General features: G+C 43.1%; 1 protein-coding gene across 2 annotated transcripts; it reads right to left on the bottom strand.

Annotated features, from left to right (window-relative positions):
* Window positions 1-463: 463 nt before the first annotated feature.
* On the bottom strand, window positions 464-18,056 carry LOC111962040 (capZ-interacting protein). 2 transcript variants are annotated; one of them, XM_023984805.2, is made up of 7 exons: window positions 17,852-18,055; window positions 8,692-8,778; window positions 6,499-6,576; window positions 6,076-6,144; window positions 5,417-5,647; window positions 3,411-4,028; window positions 464-1,436 (listed from the first exon to the last, which is right to left on the bottom strand). In XM_023984805.2, the coding sequence occupies exons 1-7, from the start codon at window positions 17,855-17,857 to the stop codon at window positions 1,419-1,421; spliced, it is 1,107 nt and encodes a 368-aa protein (XP_023840573.1). In that variant the 5' UTR covers window positions 17,858-18,055; the 3' UTR covers window positions 464-1,418. The 2 variants fall into 2 exon arrangements, with proteins under 2 accessions (XP_023840573.1, XP_023840574.1); XM_023984806.2 differs by lacking the exon at window positions 6,499-6,576 and having other exon boundaries at window positions 17,852-18,056.
* Window positions 18,057-20,298: the final 2,242 nt, after the last annotated feature.

Genomic DNA, 20,298 nt, shown 5'->3' with positions numbered 1-20,298 from the left:
ACTTGTTCTCCCCACTGTATATCACTTTAATAACTCTACCTACATGTACATATTACCTCAGTTACCTCGACTAACCGGTGCCCCGGCACATTGACTCTGTACCGGTACCCCCTGTATATAGCCTCGCTATTGTTATTTTACTGCTGCTCTTTAATTATTTATTTCTTATTTTTTTAGGTATTTTTCTAAAAACTGCATTGTTGGTTAAGGGCTTGTAAGAAAGCATTTCACTGTAAGGTCTACACCTGTTTTATTCGGCGCATGTGACAAATAACATTTGATTTGATTTTAACACCCATTGATGCAAAAGAAGCAAACAGACAGAAATGGGGAGAGACCTACCTGAACTAGTCCAATAAAGACACAGAGCAGGCTCAGGACACACAGAGTGTAGCGTTGTCGAATCATACAAAGTTTGTAACGGCGGTCATTTTTTATATATATATAAAAATAAAAAAAAGTGTTAAAATGTAACCTTTATTGAACTAGGCAAGTCAGTTAAGAACAAAATCTTATTTACAATGACAGCCTACCCCGAACAACGCTGGGCCAAGTTAGGAATGTTCATGCAAGACAGGAGTCAGGATATTGAGTTTCAGTTGGATTGGGACAATAGGAAATAAGGCTCTATATAAGGCTACTACAGTACGTGAGTCAATAGATAAATAATACACTTGATTTGGGCTACATTATTGCATGCAAAAAACAAATCTGATCGGTGATAGATGAGCAAACTAATCAATTATCTACCACTTCCACTTGTCCAGCCAGAGATCAATTAACCAAATATACAGACAGACATTCAGTGAAACAAAATCACATTGATTGATTATCAGACAAGTCACAGGCTTTTGGTCAGGAGTAGGACATGATTGATTATCAGAGTGGGACAGGCTGAAGAGCAAAATTCACTTGTATAAAATGCTGTCAAAATGTTCTGATCAGTTAATATGTGAGGAAACTAAGACTAAAGATGATCATTAGCACTCACTTCAAATTAGCTAACATTTCTCCAGCCTAATTGTAACAAAATATCAAAACAGAGATGAAGTGAAAACAAAAATCTGACATTAATTGATTTATCTAGACCAGGGATTCCCAAACTCCAAACATGTGCATAGCTATGTCCCAAATGAAACCCTACTCCCTATATAGTGCACTACTTTAGACCAGAGGACTATTGAACCTGGTCAAACTTACTAAACTATATAGGGCATAGTGTGCAATGTGGGACGCAGCCAGAGTGTAGGACCTTCCAGATGCAGAGGACTAAAGGGAGTCCATCCGGTGGCATAGTCTGCAGTCCATACCAGTCTCTCCTTTTCCACTACAGTATGTGCTATGGGATGAGGGGAGTTAGTGCACACTATGGGGGTCTCCCACTCTGTACATCAGGGGCATKGTGCGGTTGCGGACCATCAGAGCTTGGTGTTCTCCTGAGAGGTGGACAGATAGCAACACATACACACACATGAGTGTTAGAGGTCAGCTTAAGGCCGGTATAATACAAGTCATTTCTTAAAGATAATAATAACAGTTGTTGTGGAACATACAGTAATGTTTTGTTTTGGCGTGTTATCAGCAAGCAGATTATATTCTATGCACGGGGATGGTAAAGGATGACATGAGGTGACTTGATGTTGAATAGAGTTTTTAGGAAACGTCCATAGATGTCCATAGATACAGTTGAAGTCGGAAGTTTMCATACACCTTAGCCAAATATATTCAAACTCAGTTTTTCACAATTCCTGACATTTMATGCTAGTAAAAATTCCCTGTCTTAGGTCAGTTAGGATCAGCACTTTATTTTAAGAATATGATATGTCAAAATAATAGTCGGGAGAATTATTTATTTCAGCTCTTATTTCTTTCATCACATTCCCAGTGGGTCAGAAGTTTACAAACACTCAATTAGTATTTGGTAGCATGGCCTTTAAATTGTTTGACTTGGGTCAAACGTTTCGGGTTGGGTGAATTTTGGCCCATTCCCCCTGACAGAGCTGGTGTAACTGAGTCAGGTTTGTAGGCCTCCTTGCTCACACACGCTTTTTCAGTTCTGCCAACAAATGTTCTATAGGCTTGAGGACAGGACTTTGTGATGGCCACTCCAATACCTTGACTTTATTGTCATTTTGCCACAACTTTGGAAGTATGCTTGGGGTAATTGTCCATTTGGAAGACCCATTTGCGACCAAGCAACTTCCTTAACTTCCTGACTGATGTCTTGAGATGTTGCTTCAATATACCCACAGAAATTTCCTGCCTCATGATGCCATCTATTTTGTGAAGTGCACCAGTCYCTCCTGCAGCAAAGCACCCCCACAACATGATGCTGCCACCCCCTGTGCTTCACGTTTGGGATGGTGTTCTTCGGCTTGCAAGCCTCCCACTTTTTCCAACAAACATAACGATGGTCATCATGGCCAAACAGTTCTATTTTTGTTTCATTAGACCAGAGGACATTTCTCCAAAAGTACGATCTTTGTCCTCATGTGCAGCTGCAAACTGTAGTCTGGCTTTTTTATGGCGGTTTTAGAGCAGTGGCTTCTTCCTTGCTGAGTGGCCTTTCATGTTATGTCGATATAGGACTCACTTTACTGTGGATATAGATACTTTTGTACCTGTTTCCTCCAGCATCTTCACAAGGTCCTTTGCAGTTGTTCTGGGATTGATTAGCAATTTTCGCACCAAAGTAGGTTCATCTCTAGGAGACAGAACGAGTCTCCCTCCTGAGCGGTATGACGGCTGCGGGGTCCCAAGGTGTTTATACTTGCGTACTATTGTTTGTACAGATTAACGTGTTACCTTCAGGCGTTTGGAAATTGCTCCCACGGATGAACCAGACTTGTGGAGGTCTACAATTTTTTTTCTGAGGCCTTGGCTGATTTCTTTTGATTTTCGTATGATGTCAAGCAAAGAGGCACTGAGTTTGAAGGTAGGCCTTGAAATATATCCACAGGTACACCTCCAATTGACTCAAATGATGTCAATTAGGCTTATTATCTGAAGCTTCTAAAGCATGACATAATTTTCTGGAATTTTTCAAACTGTTTAAAGGCACAGCCAACTTAWCGTATGTAAACATCTGACCCACTGGAATTGTGATACAGTGAATTATAAGTGAAATAATCTGTCTGTAAACAATTGTTGGGAAAATGACTTGTGTCATGCACAAAGTAGATGTCCTAACCGATTGGCCAAAACTATAGTTTGTTAACAAGAAATTTGTGGAGTGGTTGAAAAACGAGTTTTAATGACTCCAACCTAAGTGTATGTAAACTTCTGACTTCAACTGTAGATAGTTCAGTGATCTTGGTTCGTGAAATATCTACCATCAATATCTTGGGGCTCTATTCAATCCGATTGAATAGAGCCCCAAGATATTGATCGTGACAGAACACCTTACTCACCTTCTCTTCGTTGCAGTTTGTATTCCTCTCTCCCTCCTTTTCTTTGCAGGCCAGCTCTTCCCCCTCTTCTTTCTCTCTCTCTGTAGATGACTCCTCTGCTGAACAACTCTCCCTCCCCTTCTCCTCTTCTCCTCCACACCCCTGACCACAATCTTTCACCTCTTCTCCTCTAGACCCTGTTACCTCCTCTCCTGTCTGTCTCTCCTCTGCTGTCTGTCTGTCCTCCTGTCTCTCGTCTCCTGTCTGTCTCTCCTGTCTCTCCTCTCTCTGGGGCTCCAGCGTTTTTTCTGACTTTGTCTTTTCTAGGGGGTCTTTGTCTGTGGTTGAGCTGTCTGTTGTGGTAATCTGTTGCTGTGAGTTAGCAGGGGTAGATGAGCCTGTCTCTATCTTTGCTTTGGTAGACAGAGATGTGTCTGCTCTTTCGCCATCCTTCTCTTCCACTTCCTTCTCAAACACCTCCTCCCCCTCTCCCTTCTCTTCCTCCCCAACTTTGGCCTCAGGGTCGTCGGATGTAGTTAGGGGCGTCTCTTCACCCGTCGCCCCGTCTCCTTCCTCTCCGCTGGACTTCCTGTGTCGTCGCGAAGGTGGGCGTCGCCGGATGGAGAGGCGGGCTCTTCCCTGGAGAGGCAGGGACACAGACCATTAAGAACAGCTATGACACAGGATATGACATAATACACATGTAGACAAACACACAGGCTTAAAGGTATAACACACACACCCTGGCACACACACACACACACACACACGTGTGTGCGCACTTACACACACACACACTTGTTTTACTAACCTTGAGGGGACCAAAAAATTTATTCCAATCCAAATCCTATTTTCCCTAACCCATAACCCTAACCACAAACCTCTAAACCTAACCTCAAACCCTAATTGTAACCCTGATTGCAACCCTAAACATAACCCTTAACACTAAAATAGCCTTCTTCCTTGTGGGGACTGGCAAAACAATGAATAAAAAAAAAATATATATATATATATATACACACAGTACCGGACAAAAGTTTGGACACACCTACTCATTCAAGGCTTTTTCAAAATGTTTACTATTTTCTACATTGTAGAATAATAGTGAAGACATCAATACTATGAAATAACACATGGAATTATGTAGTAGCCAAAAAAGTGTTAAAAATAAAATTTCTTTTATTTTTGAGATTCTTCAAAGTAGCCACCCTTTGCCTTGATGACAGCTTTGCACAGTGCTGGCATTCTCTCAACCAGCTTCATGAGGTAGTCACCTGGAATGGATTTCAATTAACAACTGTGCCTTGTTAAAAGTTAATTTGTGACATTTCTTTCCTACTTAATGCATTTGAGCCAATCAGTTGTGTTGTTGTATACAGAAGATAGCCCTATTTGGTAAAAGACCAAGTCCATATTATAGCAAGAACAGCTCAAATAAGCAAAGAGAAATGACAGTCCATCACTACTTTAAGACATCAAGTTCAGTCAATCCGGAAAATTTCAAGAACTTTCTTCAAGTGCAGTCGCAAAAACCATCAAGCGCTATGATGAAACTGGCTCTCATGAGCACCGCCACAGGAAAGGAAGACCCAGAGTTACCTCTGCTGCAGAGGATAAATTCAATAGGTTTTAACTGCACCTTAGATTGCAGCCCAAATAAATGCTTCACAGAGTTCAAGTAACAGACACCAACTGGTCAGAGCCCAAACTTTTGATTGGTGCTGTATGTGTGTGTTTTATTGTCACATACACAAGATCGGTGCAGTGAAGCGTGATCTTTTACATGGTCAGCCATGGTAGTACGGCGCAAATTAGGGATAAGTGCCTTGTTCAACGGTACATCAACCTGATTGTTTTGCCTTGTCTGCTCAGGTATTCGAACCAGCAACCTTTCGATCACTGGCTCTAATCACTAGGCTACCTGCCGCCCTAAAATGTTACCACTTGTCTGAATTTTTCTTGTTTTACTATGACTTCTGATCCCCACAAGGATAGTAAAACCAAAAGCACATACACACTTAGCAGACCTTGTTGATACTGGGCAGTAGGGATCCTTCGGTGGGTGTGGCTGCGACCTCAAAGGTGGCAGGTGTCTCTTCCTCGCTCAGCGACCGAGGGAGGGGTGCCCTGCTCACTGGGGAGGTGGGGGTAGTAACAGGAGGGGTGGGGGAGGTGGGGGTAAAGGAGGGGGGCAACAGTCTCAGCCCAGGGCTCTTAGGAGAGGGCAGGAGGGAACAGGGGGATAACGCCAGGTTAGCCTGGAGAGGGAGAGAGGGTAGGGAGAGAGAGAGCAAGGAAGAAAGAGAGAGAGAAAGACAGGGAGAGAGATAGTTATTGCAATGTTATTACATACTAAGACGTACCTAAGATTCAGAGAGCATAGCAGGCATTTTGTGTGGGCTGTCCTCAGTGACACTGACTGGATGTTGAAGTGTGAGACACTCAGTCAGGAAATGGCTGCTCTCTCTTATTATCAACCTGTGAGACTTTACTGTAACTGATCCTCTCCATCTGACCTCCTTCCTCTCTCTGCATGCACCTGCACTGCTCACTGACATACAACAGGGGGCGGCCTTGAATACTCTTCACATAACTGTATGGTTCAGCAAGAGCATATCACTCTCCAAATCAACACGCACACAGATGCAGACAAGTACTYACACACACACACACACACCATGCTCACCTGCAGTTTCTCAATAAGAGCAGAGTTCCTTTTGATTTTGGCAGGATGCAGAGACGGGGAGATGGGTTTCTGAAACACAGGTGAGAAATACACACGCACGCACGCACACGCACACACACACACACACACACACACACACAAGCACTTCATCACGGCATGCTTCTCTGTCTCGTCCTATATATTAACTTTATCTCAGTCTGTATTAGATACCAGGTTTAGGGTCAACTCTATTTCAACCCTAGTAGTCTTCATTCAGTGATACTAAGACACAGATGATGGACATAGAACTGCACAAAACACAGCACTACCCCTCACACACACATGTACACACAGACATCGAAAGGGACATGGCATTATAGAACTGTACAACACACAATTGTCAAACAGTCCCCTCAAACACTCACACCCACACACTCCTCTCACCTCCTCGTCCACCTGCCCCTGTGCCGTGGTCTTGGGGAGCTGTAGGGTTCGAGGGGGGCGTCTCCTAACAGGCTTACTCTTGAAGAGAAACCAACACCAAGGGGCTACTCAAACAATACTATACCAACAGCCATAATACTATTACACATAGCATAGCACTTGCATGGCACTGGCATAGCATAGTAATCACATAATACTAACACACGCACACAGATCAAGAGACAAAAGACCAGAGGCTACTAAACCAACACTGTGCCATGAACACAATGGGCCTACTAGCAACATAACATACACACAACACTGAAACGTCAATATAGCAGAAGACAACAGAACAGCACAACTAGAACACAGGGCGCTACAGACATGCAGACGTACAAATCTGATACTACAACACATGCCACTGACCAACAACACAAACGTTAATTTTAGAGATAAACAAAAACGATCATAGTGTACTGTCACTGACGTGACTCAAGAGGCACACAACACAAATGCAGTACACCGACGGACACCACAGCAACCACAACCCATACATGAACACTGACAAACGAACACACTCCACATACACACACATGGCATGCTGTCAACGAACATCAACGAACACACCAAAGTACAATAACTGTGCAGCACGTCGGAAACAAAACATGTCGACAAGAAACAGCATTACACGTAAATTATATGTTGACGTACAGTACCAGTCGAAAGTTTGGACACACCTACTCATTCAAGAGTTTTTCTTTATTTTTACTATTTTCTACATTGCCATCCTTTGCATTGATGGCAGCTTTGCACACTCTTGGCATTCTCTCAACCAGCTTCACCTGGAATGCTTTTCCAACCGTCTTTAAGGAGTTCCCACATATGCTGAGCACTTGTTGGCTGCTTTTCCTTCACTCTGCGGTCCAAATCATCCCAAACCATCTTAATTGGGTTGAGGTTGGGTGATTGTGAAGGCCAGGTCATCTGATACAGCACTCCATCACTCTCCTTCTTGGTCAAATAGCCCTTACACTGCCTGGAGGTGTGTTGGGTCATTGTCCTGTTGAAAAACAAATGATAGTCCCACTAAGCGCAAACCACATGGGATGGCGTATCACTGCAGCATGCCGTGGTAAAGGGAACTGAATGTACTCAACTGAAATGTGTCTTCTGCATTTAAACCAACCCCTCTGAATCAGTAGCCATGCTGGTTAAGTGTGCCTTGAATTCTAAATAAATCACTGACAGTGTCACCAGCAAAGCACCCCCACACCATCACACCTCCTCCTCCATGCTTCACTGTGGGAACCACACATGCGGAGATCATCTGTTCAACAACTCTGTGTCTCACAAAGACACGGCGGTTGGAACCAAAAATCTCAAATTTGGACTCATCAGACCAAAGGACAGATTTCCACCAGTMTAATGTCCTTTGCTTGTGTTTGTTGGCGTAAGCAAGTCTCTTCTTMTTATTGGCATCCTTTAGTAGTGGTTTATTTGCAGCAATTCGACCATGAAGGCCTGATTCACGCAGTCTCCTCTGAACAGTTGATGGTGAGATGTGTCTGTTACTTGAACTCTGTGAAGCATTTATTTGGGCTGCAATTTCTACGGCTGGTAACTCTAATGAACATATCCTCTGCAGCAGAGGTAACTCTGGATCTTCCTTTCCTGTGGTGGTCCTCATGAGAGCCAGTTGCATCATAGCGCTTGATGGATTTTGTGACTGCACTTGAAGAAACTTTAAAAGTTCTTGAAATTTTTCGTAATGTAGAAAATAGTAAAAAATTWAGAAAAACCCTTGAATGAGTAGGTGTGTCCAAACTTTTGACTGGTACTATAAATTTCATGAATGAGTGTTTACGACCGAGTGTGTGTTTAAGATCTATTTGGTCACACAGAAATAAACACGTAACAACATCAATGAGGAGATAAAATTATTATATTGACACATTACAGTGCCCACCATTACATCAATGAATGTGGTTGTGTGTTTTAAAGCAGGGCTGACACTGTGTTCACAACAGAGGCACAGATATTCATAGAACCACTTCCTGCACCTCACTTCCTGTGTGTAACTTCCTGTTTCACTTATCTATGTTTTAACACATGCAGCTGCTTCAGTACTATCTATCTATCTATCTGAGTGTGAGAGAGAGAAGGAAGAGAAGAGAAAAGAGAGAGAACGAGAAAAGGAAGTTATAATGACCTCACCCCGTCAGTTCCCGTGGGAATGGGAGGGGCATGAGCTTTGAACCTTCCAGCCAGCTCCGCCACTGACTTCTTAGGCGGGGCGTCCTCCTGAAACACAGGAAGTACAATATGGCTTAGTGCACACACACAAAGTAAATGGCTGCTGACACACACAGATGAGGTGAGGTCATTGATTTGGGGGAAGCTGGGGGGGAAATTGGACAGGGAATGCTTCCCAAATGGTACCCTATTCCGTAAATGTTCAAATCAAATCAGATGTTATTGGTCACATACACGTTTAGCAGATGTTATTGTGGGTGTAGCGAAATGCTTGTGTTTCTAGCTCCAACAGTGCAGTAATATCTAACCATTCACAACTACACACAATACACACAAACCTAAAAGTAAAATAATGGAATTAAGGAATATATTAATATTAGGATGAGCAATGTCGGAATGGTATAGAATAAAATACAGTAGAATAGAATACAGTATATACATATGAGATGAGTAAAGCAAAAATATGTCAACATTATTAAAGTGACTAGTGTTCCATTATTAAAATGGCCAGTGATTTCAAGTCTATGTATATGGGGCAGCAGCCTCTAAGGTGCAGGGTTACGGAACCGGGTGGAAGCCGCCTGGTGATGGCTATGTAACAGTCCGATGGCCTTGAGTGGAGAAGTGGCGAAGTGGAGGTGTTGTTTCCTAATGTCAGGAAGTCCAGGACCGAGTTGCACAGAGCGGGGTTCAGACCCAGGGCCCGAGTTTAATGATGAGCTTGGAGGGCACTATGGTGTTGAATGCTGAGCTGTAGGCAATGAACAGCATTCTTACATAGGTATGCAGTGCGATGGCGATTGCATCGTCTGTGGATCTATTGGGGCGGTAAGCAAATTGAAGAGGGTCTAGGGTGTCAGGTAAGGTGGAGGTGATATGATCCTTAACTAGCCTCTCAAAGCACTTCATGATGACTGAAGTGAGTGCTACGGGGCAATAGTAATTTAGTTCAGTTACCTTTGCTTTATTGGGTACAGGAACAATGGTTGACATCTTGAAACAAGTGGGGACAGTAGACTGGGATAGGGATAGATTGAATATGTCTGTAAACACTCCACCCAGCTAGTCTGCACATGCTCTGAGGATGCGGCTAGGGATGCCGTCTGGGCCGGCWGCCTTGCGAGGGTTAACACGCTTAAATGTCTAACTCACATCGGCCACGGAGAAGGAGAGGCCACAGTCCTTGGTAGCGGGCCACGTCAGTGGCACTGTGTTATCCTCAAAGCGGGCGAAGGTGTTCTAGCTTGTCCGGAAGCAAGACGTCGTGTCCGCAACGTCAGTATAGAGACAAAGTGGAGTCGCAATTGAACGGCTCACACACGAGACGTATGTGACATTTTGCCTGTTTGATTGCCTTACGGAGGGAATAACTACACTGTTTCTATTCGGCCATATTCCCAGTCACCTTGCCATGGTTAAATGTGGTGGTTCGCGCTTTCAGTTTTGCGCGAATGCTGCCATCTATACACGGTTTCTGGTTAGGGTAGGTTTTAATAGTCTGTGTATTTGTGGATGTTATTCTCAGAGGCTAACGGGAACATATCCCGCGTGATCAAAACAATCTTGAAGCGTGGATTCCAATTGGTCAGCCCAGCGTTGAATATTCCTTAGCACGGGTACTTCCTGTTTGAGTTTCTACCTAAAGGAAGGGAGGAGCAAAATGGAGTCRTGATCAGATTAGCAGAAGCGGGGGCAGGGAGGGCCTTGTAGGCATTTCGGAAGTTGATTAGCAGTGGTCCAATGTTTTCTCAGAGTGAGTGCTTCAGTCATGGTGTTGGTAGAACTTCAGTAGCATTTTTCTCAAATTTGCTTTGTTAAAATCCCCAGCTACAATAAATGCGGCCTCAGGATATGTGGTTTCCAGTTTGCATAAAGTCCAGTGACGTTCTTTGAGGGCTGTTGTGGTGTCGGTTTGAGGGGGAATATACACAGCTGTTACTATAAGCAAAGAGTATTCTCTTGGGAGGTAATACTGTCGGCATTTGATTGTGATGTATTCTCGGTCGAGTGAACAAAAAGACTTGAGTTTCTGTATGTTATCACAATCACACCATGAGTAGTTAATCATAAAACATACACCCCCGCCTTTCTTCTTCCCGGAGAGTTCTTTATTCCTGTTTGCGCAATGTACTGAGAACCCAGCTGGCTGTATAGACAAAGACAATATATCCCGAGAGAGCCATGTAATATACTCAGAAGTGGTGGATGGTGTGCCCGCCTCCTGAGTCAGACTAGAAGTCCACTCCGAATACCTCTTCTCTGCTAACAGTGTTTTGGAGCAGCCTCTGGAATCAGTTCATTTGCCCTTGGGGGTACGAACAAAGGATCCAATTTGGGAAAGTCGTAAAAGTTATTTCCGGCTTTATGTAGTAACACAAAAGAAATCCTGGGCTAATAGAGTAAGGATTAACACACACAAAAAAAATACTGCAAAGTTGCTTAGGAGCTAGAAGCAGAGCTGCACTATCTGTCGGCGCCATCTTGCGGGCATGAGCCCTGGTCAAAAGTAGCACACAATGTAGGGAATAATGTGGCATTTGGAACGCAACTTCCCCAATACACAACCATACTGACACAACAGRACATTTACATTTTAGTAATTTAGCAGACGCTCTAATCCAGCRCGATTTACAATAGTGAGTGCATACTTTTTCGTACTTTTCCAATTTTCCACAACAGGAAATGACCTCAAACCCTCAGAATGGCTAGGGAAGGATATAGGGGGGAATGATTAATGATTAAGCATGATTAAAAGAAAACCGAGATATGGGTATAGAAATAGAACGAACAGTTGGAAGTGTTAGCCTGTCTGCCAGGAAGTGTTAGCCTGTCTGCCATTATGTCTGTCTATGGATGCTCTCTCTCTCTCCCTCTCGTCTCTCTGTATCCTGTGACCTCACCACACTTATATTTGCCACTCCCCTTTCCTTCTAGTTCTAGAACAGTCAGATTACACAGGTTACACACAAATCCCCTCTCTCTCTCTCTCTCTCTCTCTCTCTCTCTCTCTCTCTCTTCTCTCTCTTCTCTCTCTCTCTCTCTCTCTCTCTCTCTCTCTCTCTCTCTCTCTCTCTCTCCCTCCACCACCTCTTCTCTCTCTCTCTCCTTCCCCCCATTCCCCTTCCCCCCCTTCCTCTGGCCACCGAGTCTCCCTCTCTCGTCCTCCGTTTGTCTGGGCTACCCAGTTTTCCTAGCAAGTTTGTAGCTTTCCTCAATACTCCTGTAAATCTAACATAGAGATAGATGAGAACCATTCTGTGTCTTRTGGTAAGTAATTCTGCCATATACTGTKGCTCTTTCTACAGTCTAAGTATGACCTCACCCTGCTCTCTCTCTCTCACTAGGGCAAGACCCAGTTAGATCATGACTACGTCCCAAAAGGGCCTTGGTCAAAATCTGTGCACTATAAAGGGAATAGGGTGCCATTTGGGATAGAGCCCATTCCCCTCCCTCAATCCAGAGCTGAGGTCATATCCCTCTCTTTCCCCCCCGCTCTCAGCTGCTTTCCCCTGCTCTGGTCAACAAGCACTTCCCTCTCTAGATATCCCCACTGCCCACTCAAGAGAGCGTGAAGAGAGAAATAGGGAAGACAGAGAGATGGAAGGAGAGAGATAGAAAGAGAGAGAGACAATATTGACAATATTGATTATTATTTTTATTATGTTAATATTGGAAATCTCCGAAGTAAGCTTTGGCAATATGTACATTGTTACATCATGCCAATATAGCAAATGGAATTGAATTGAGAAAGAGCGAGAGAGTGCAACCCGTGTGTCTGTCTGTGTGTGTGTGTGTGTGTGTGGGTGGGTGGGTGGCTGGCTGGGGACCCGGGGACTTGGGACTGGAGGACATTACATAAAGTGGCAGTGAATAAGGTAAATGACAGGCTGGTGAAAGAGAGAAAGCACTGGCCTGAGAGATCTACTAGGGAGAGGGAGAGAGAGCGTGAGAGAATGAGAGGGAGAGGGAGAAAGATGAGAGATATCAGTAACAGATTGAGAGTCTGCTGCCTGGAGCATCAACAACCCTTACCCTCTAACCCTTACTCTGTGGTGTTTACAAATCTGAAGAGATGGGATAGGTGTGAGCAATATGGAACAATAAAGCCTAAGTAGGGTCATCACTGTATTACTTAGGCCCCAGACCCCCTGTCCCCAGACCCAGATGCCTGGCCCCCCGAACCTGGACCTGGACCCAGACCCTCAAACCCAGACCCCCTGTCCCCAGACCCGATGCCTGGCCCCCGGACCTGGACCCTCAAACCCAGACCCTCAAACCCAGACCCCACAAGGATGGATTGGATGCCAGGCATTTTTTCAACAGTTTCACTTATTCTCATGGAATTTTCTCTGGTGGTAAAAGTTTATATGACGAAAAATGGGATGGCCCTTCTTACTGAGGTGTGTTGTTTAGGGGGGAGAGAGAGAGAACAAACACAATTTTGATAAACTCCCATATCTACTGGGTGAAATTCCACAGTGTGCCATCACAGCAGCAAGATGTGTGACCTGTTGCCACAAGAAAAGGGCAACCAGTGAAGAACAAACACCATTGTRMATACAACCCATATTTATGCTTATTTTTTTTCCCTGGTACATTGTTACAACACTGTTTATATACATAATATGACATTTGTCTTATTGTTTTGAAACTTCTGTATGTGTAATGTTTACTGTTCATTTTTATTGTTCATTTCACTTTTGTATATTATCTACCTCACTTGCTTTGGCAATGTTAACACGTGTTTCCCATGCCAATAAAGCCCTTTGAATTAAAATTGAGATTAATTGAGAGAGAGAGAGAGAGAGAGACCAGAGCTGTTGACAGTTCCAATGCTCCATTCAGCCCTGCTTCTACAGTACAAGACCTTTCTTCCTGTTTAATAAGTCCATTTAACACATACACTCAGTATTTGGGACCCATGCAAGGAATCAAACCCACAAACCTAGTGTTGTCACTGCCGGTACTATGCTCCAAGTTAGCTCACTGAGCCTCCTTCTACTACGAGACAATGATTCTCCTTCTATCTGTGCAACTTCAGTTAGTCTCAAACAAGTATCTAAAAGATGTGTGTTATAGAAGAGCTTGGGATAACAATACAGCTGGTCTAACCAAACACACTCTCTGAAGGTGAAACTTCAGACATTTTATGTACACTCTGTGTGAAAATTGGTCTTTAAAAGAATATGAACCAGACTACACAATGCATCCAGTGAGTGCTGCCTGGCCTTCTTCTGACATCATTGCTAGACACACACCTGTTCCACAGTGCATGATGGGAGATGATGTCACACCATGGCAGACAGCTTCAACACCTCTGAACTGCTGTTTTTACGGTGCTTGTACAGCGTTAAATAAACACGCCAGCCTCACGCACTCCCTTCCCAGCCCCGCCCCATTCCGCCGGAATGTTAATTTAGTGTGTTTGTGTATGTGTGTTAACTGGGCTTGGCAAAACTCCAACCATAGGGAGAGAGTAAACACTGCAATAGCACAACAAAAGCACAACATCTTAATCACTTTACCATGCTGGACCTCTCTCTCGCTCCCTCCCTCTCTCTATCTCTCTCTTCCTCTCTAGTCTACACTCTCTATAATCTGCACACTTTTTCTTTCCCTCTCTGCTCTGCTCCCCTAACAGTCATGTTGCTATGTGTGTGGGCTCTGGGGAGACATTATTGGTTGCACCCTTCCAGAAACATCCAGATATAACTNCTCTGCTCTGCTCCCCTAACAGTCATGTTGCTATGTGTGTGGGCTCTGGGGAGACATTATTGGTTGCACCCTTCCAGAAACATCCAGATATAACTCATCTGATCCCTATTTATATGCCTGTATACATCATCCTCACACATACAGTGCCTTCAGAAAGTATTCATACCCCTTGACTTAAATGTCTCAGAGCTTTCCACACCTGGATTGTGCAATATTTGCCCATTATTATTTTCAAAATTCTTCAAGCTCTGTCAAATTGGTTGTTGATCATTGCTCCACAACCATTTTCAAGTCTTGCCATAGATTTTCAAGTAGATTTAATTCAAAACTGTAACTCAGCCACTCAGAATCATTCATAGTCTTCTTTGTAAGCAACTCCAGTATAGATTTGGCCTTGTGTTTTAGGTTATAGTCCTCCTGAAAKGTGAATTCATCACCCAGTGTTTGGTGGAAAGCAGACTGAACCAGGTTTTCCTCTAAGATTTTGTCTGTGCTTAAGTCCATTCTATTTATTTTTATCCTGAAAACTCCCCAGTCCTTAACGATTACAAGCATACCCATAACATGATGCAGCCACAGCTATGCTTGAAAAAATGGAGAGTGGTGATCAGTAAGGTGCTGTATTTGATTTGCCCCAAACATAACACTTAATTAATTACTTAATTGCTCTTAGAGATTKACCCAGAAAGACTCACAGCTGTAATCACTGCCTCTACAAAGTATTGACTCAGGGGTGTGAATACTTATGTAAATTAGATTTTTCTGTACTTAAATTTCATGTTTTGGAAGATTTGTATTCTGTACAAGCTTCCTTCTTTTCACTCTGTCAAGTAGGTTAGTATTGTGGAGAAACTGTTGTTGTTGATCCATCCTCAGTTTTCTCTTATCACAGCCATTAAACACTGTAACTGTTTAAAAGTCACCATTGGCCTCATGTTGAAATCCCTGAGTGGTTTCCTTCCTCTCCGGCAACTGAGTTAGGAAGGAAGCCTGTATCTTTGAAGTAACTGGGTGTATTGATACACCATCCAACGTGTAATGTCCTGTCTTGACACATAATCATTGACACATAATCTAAATGTAATCCATTTTAAATTCAGGCTGTAACAAAACAAAATGTGTTAGGCACTGTAGACTGTGTGTGTGTGTGTGTGTGTGTGTGTGTGTGTGTGTGTGTGTGTGTGTGTGTGTGTGTGTGTGTGTGTGTGTGTGTGTGTGTGTGTGTGTGTGTGTGTGTGTGTGTGTGTGTGTGTGTGTGTGTGTGTGTGTGTGTGTGTGTGTGTGTGTTTAAGCATCACAAAGACATTCTTTGTCAGTGTGTGATTGAGACCACCAGGATGAGCATGATTCTTTTAGTGGTGCTGTGAGTGAGAGTCAGAGTCAGAGTCAGAGTGAGAGAGAGACCTATCGGATAGAATGGAACAGTCAGATTACACAAATTACAATCTGACTGTTCCATTCTGTCAGATAGACACCTCTCTCTCTCATGACATCATCATCTGGCTCTGCTTATGTGTGGTGTATATGAGGTGGAGTCCAGTGTGTGTGTTGGCAGAGACTGAACATTAAGCTCAAACAGCTTCCCAAATACACTCCTAACACACACACACTTTCAGTAAGACCATACCCAGATCTTTGCTGTCCTTTACTCCCCTTCCTCTCTTCCTCTCCCTCTGTCCCTCTTTCCTTTCTCTCTTTCTCCCCCTCTGTCTTGTATCTCCTTGTCCTTCATTATCTGCCCTCACTTGAGGCAGCAGCGGCCTACACACACACACACGGCTGTTGAAGTGGGGTTGATACACACTAAGTTGAAGGACTCACATTGCTGGCATTCAGCAGATAATGAAATCACATAGCCCGGAGGCCAGGCACACATGGGGGTACACACACACACAAATTAATTCTCATCCTTAAAGGCAGGAGACCAAGTGTATGAGTATAAAACATGTCTTTAGCATGGACTGGACTTGTTGTCAAATGGCACCATATACCCATTTAGTGTACTTTTGACAATAGGGAATAGGGTGCCATTATGGATGCAGACAGTCTTGATCTAACATCTCTTCTCTGGACAACTAGTCGCCCAATCAATGTCACGTTTCACAACCCACTCATGTATACGTCTACAGCGTGTAGGATTGTGCAACTCCATGTGTAGAAACCTGTTGCAAAGGCAACGGTTACACCACTTCCTCTGTGTGTGGTGTGTGTTCCTGTCATATTTCCTGTGTGAGTAGCGTACGGAACAACACCGACGCAGAGAAGCAGCTACAGTATAGGGTCAGCAAACCAGGAAGTCTTCCTGTGATAGGCTACCATCGCCATTATTCCACCACCACGTGCATCATGCGTCTAACTCGAACCAATATGTCTGCTCCAAAATGCTCCAACTCCATTCTAACATCTACTACAAGTGACATTCTTTCATCATAGCCTAATGCAGAGGTGTCAAACTTAATTCCCGGAGGGCTGGTTTTCGCTCTTCCCTTGTACTTGATGGATCAATTAAGGAAATTGTTCAGGTTGTCTATTTGTTCTAGTCCACACGTCCAGAACATATTCAAGGAAACGTACAGTATTATACAGAGCCATGATTCCATGGAACTCCCTTCTATTTCATATAGCACAGGTGAACAGCAAACCTGGTTTCAAAAAACAAATAAAGCAACATCTCAAGCCACACCACCTCTCCCCCACGCCTCTCCCCCTAATTGTTTTTTGTATGTATTGACACGTGTAACTAATGGCTACGCACACACACACACGACATGTTAATATTTTTTGTAYTTTTTCAGTAATGTTCTTCTTCTTTATGTCTCGGACACCAGTAAAACCAGCTGTCACCATTGGTGTCGGCTAATGGGGATCGTAATAAAAAAATATACAACATTTAAAAAAGTCTGTCTTAATTGTACACAAATTGAAAGGTCGTAACAAAAAAACAGGAATGACATTTGACACCCTGGGTTTAATGCATACAAATTCAGTCATTAGGCTTATTATGCTTGACAGTCTCTCACACAGTGATGGCACTATGATCATGAGAGAAAGAGAATGAAGTGACAACATGCGTGACTAAAAGTTTAGTTCGGTGAAATGTATGGGCTAGAACTAAACCCAGGTCTGGTTGTTCTGCTCCTCTGTAATTCAAAACATGTGAATCATCTAATCTACTATCAGTTTGGTCCATACAGATCACACAGAGAGTGTCATGTCTTATGCAGGTTATTAGACTACATAGCCGACTAAACTCAACTCTACCATTTACGAGTTTAGTCGGCTATAGACTACATTGTACCTGGACAGCACAGAATCACAGATATACTTCTATATGTAAATCAACAACTTAACTCTTCAACACAAACAAAAAAAACATATTTCAAAAACACCCCAAAACTCTGTTTACCTCCATCCTCTGCTGCAGCTGCCTTGACTGTCGTCCCGTTCGCAGCAACTTTCAACTCCCTCTAAAAGTTTTATTTTGGGACTTGTCAAAGTTGCGCTCGGTCTCCTCTCCTCACACCCTTCTCTCTCCTGCCAGGCCCGTGTATGTGAGCTAAGCGAGAACCCTTAGTAGGCTGGAAACGTGGTCTCTCTCTCCCGCTCTCTCTCTCTCTGCGGTTATATTTAGAAAGCACTCTCACAACATTTCCAGAACGTGTGACTAGAGTGAGAGTGGGTGAAGCAACAGTAGYCTGTTGGTCGGTTTCAAACTGTAGTGTTGCGTTGCATGCATTTTCATGCTGAGCCGATGCTGAGATTTATAAAAAGTGATTGAAGTTMATTTTAGGGATGCGTATGACACAGGTGTAGCTACCAGTGGAGGCTCCTGAGAGGAGGAAGGGGAGGACGATCCTACTCAGTGAATTTCATAAAAATAGTGCAACATTTAAAAATGTATCCTTTTTTACTATACTGAATATATTCATGTCACCAAATAACTGATTAAAACACGTATTGCAATTAAGCCTCAGCAGTACCCTCTAGGGTAGCACCATGGTGTAGCTGGAGGACAGCTATTTTCCATCCTCCTCTGGGTACGTTGACTTTAATACAAAACCTAGGACGCTCATGGCTCTAATTATGATGACTTCCGGAGGACGACATCTCGAGCCTGACTGATTTATCGGTTTACCAATATTATCCTTTTACCAATGTGTTTGTATCGCATCTAATCCATTGAAAATTACCGATATCAGATGCGGAGAAAACGCTATATTTGCTCTTTGTGAAGGGTATTCCTCAAGCTCTGTCTTTCAAATGTTTTCAGAGACACAAAAAAAACTTTGCAGGTTACAAAGTAGCACTTCGTAACTTCGTTTTGAAGTATGGGTTCATTGTCACTTGATAGGGATTGGTCCAAATTCACATTTCGCCAATTGCCACCCCCATTTCCATGACGAGTGCTCGCTAGCTAGCCAGCTAACTARMTGTGTGAGACTATTTGACGCCATCACTGAGGTTTAGTGCTATCTGGAATCCTTGGGACGTCCATACACTAAACCATAACCTTAAACCTTAGCTAACCCGAATCTTAACACTTACCGTAACCATGTGTATGGACGTCCCAAGGATCTAAGATTGCACCGCGGCAATGCTTGCTGCAAGAGGCAGCGGCAAAWTTTGTGATTTGTGTTTTTCAATTCAACTGAATTCAGTGGCTACAGCCCTACAATCGATGAAAACTTAGTTAAATATTAATGCATTGAAAATGTGTCCTATGTCGTTGTTTTCCAACTGGCTAGCAATTGTCATTCTTCAGAGCCTAGGCAATTTTTTGGGGCTGGAATCAGTGCAGTTTATCCTCCTTTTACTAGACTAGAGTAACACAGTTTTCCATTAAATCTCATCTTTCTGGTGCTCCTAAATTCTATGTGRCGCTTAGATGAATGTTCTTTCCTCAAATGTAACAAATCAATTTTTAGAGTATCTTTGTATGGATGTTTTTAGCACAATCCATAGAGAAAAGGCATTTTTTTTATTCCAGCTATGATGATAGAAATATCTGCAGATATATCGGTGATAATTTCCACTCTAAACTCGGAATTGTTTTGGATCCAAAAAAACGTTCTCCAACCTATTAGAACTCTTGCAGGATGAACTGACATGTTGTCATTCAATCAAAGGATCCGATAATTGAATTTAGTACTGAAAGCATAAACTACAGCTAGCTAGCACCGCAGTGAAAAAAGTGTGATGAGTATTTGACTCAAAGAGAGAGAAAGACAATTACTTAAATTTAGTAGAAGCAGCAAAGAGAAAGAGAGAGAGCGCTAGCTAGCTAGCTATATTGTATTGTATTTTTTTCTTCTTAGTTTACCTTTCACTTACTTTTGCCTAACACAATAACCTGACACAAACAGAGAGGAATGATATGTATCTTATTTAGTTGGCTAAGGCTATCCAATACCGTTGTTGCCTGAACCTATTGATGTTTCATTGAACTGGGTGAATTGACAGTCATCCAATATGTTGTAATAGAAATARGGCCATTTATCACGACTCAGGATATGACCCACATTTTTTTTCGTGGCTGTTTATTTTCCACCACAGACGGACGCTGGCACTAAGACCGCACTGAGTCAGCTGTATAAGTAAACAGGAAACCGCTCACCCAGAGGCGGCACTCCTAGTGGCCGGGAACTTTAATGCAGGGAAACTTAAATCAGTTTTAACTCATTTCTATCAGCATGTTAAAAGCGGAAAGAAATTCGAGATCACCTTTACTCCACACAGAGACACGTACAAAGCTGTCCTCGCCCTCCATTTGGCAAATCTGACCATAATTATATCCTCCTGATTCCTGCTTACAATAAAAAARTTAAGCAGGAAGACCAGTGAATCTGTCTATAA

Source organism: Salvelinus sp. IW2-2015, linkage group LG4q.1:29, assembly GCF_002910315.2.
Source record: "Salvelinus sp. IW2-2015 linkage group LG4q.1:29, ASM291031v2, whole genome shotgun sequence".
In the NCBI taxonomy this organism is placed as follows: domain Eukaryota; kingdom Metazoa; phylum Chordata; class Actinopteri; order Salmoniformes; family Salmonidae; genus Salvelinus; species Salvelinus sp. IW2-2015.
This window is presented reverse-complemented; position numbering and strand designations above follow the sequence as displayed.

Excerpts from the sequence above, each read along its gene's own strand:
- LOC111962040 (XM_023984805.2), bottom strand. Across the intron at positions 6,577-8,691 it reads TTCCCACGGGAACTGACGGG|AGTAAGCCTGTTAGGAGACG; the intron begins GTGAGGTCATTA and ends TTTCTCTTCAAG. Across the intron at positions 6,145-6,498 it reads AGGGGCAGGTGGACGAGGAG|AAACCCATCTCCCCGTCTCT; the intron begins GTGAGAGGAGTG and ends CCTGTGTTTCAG.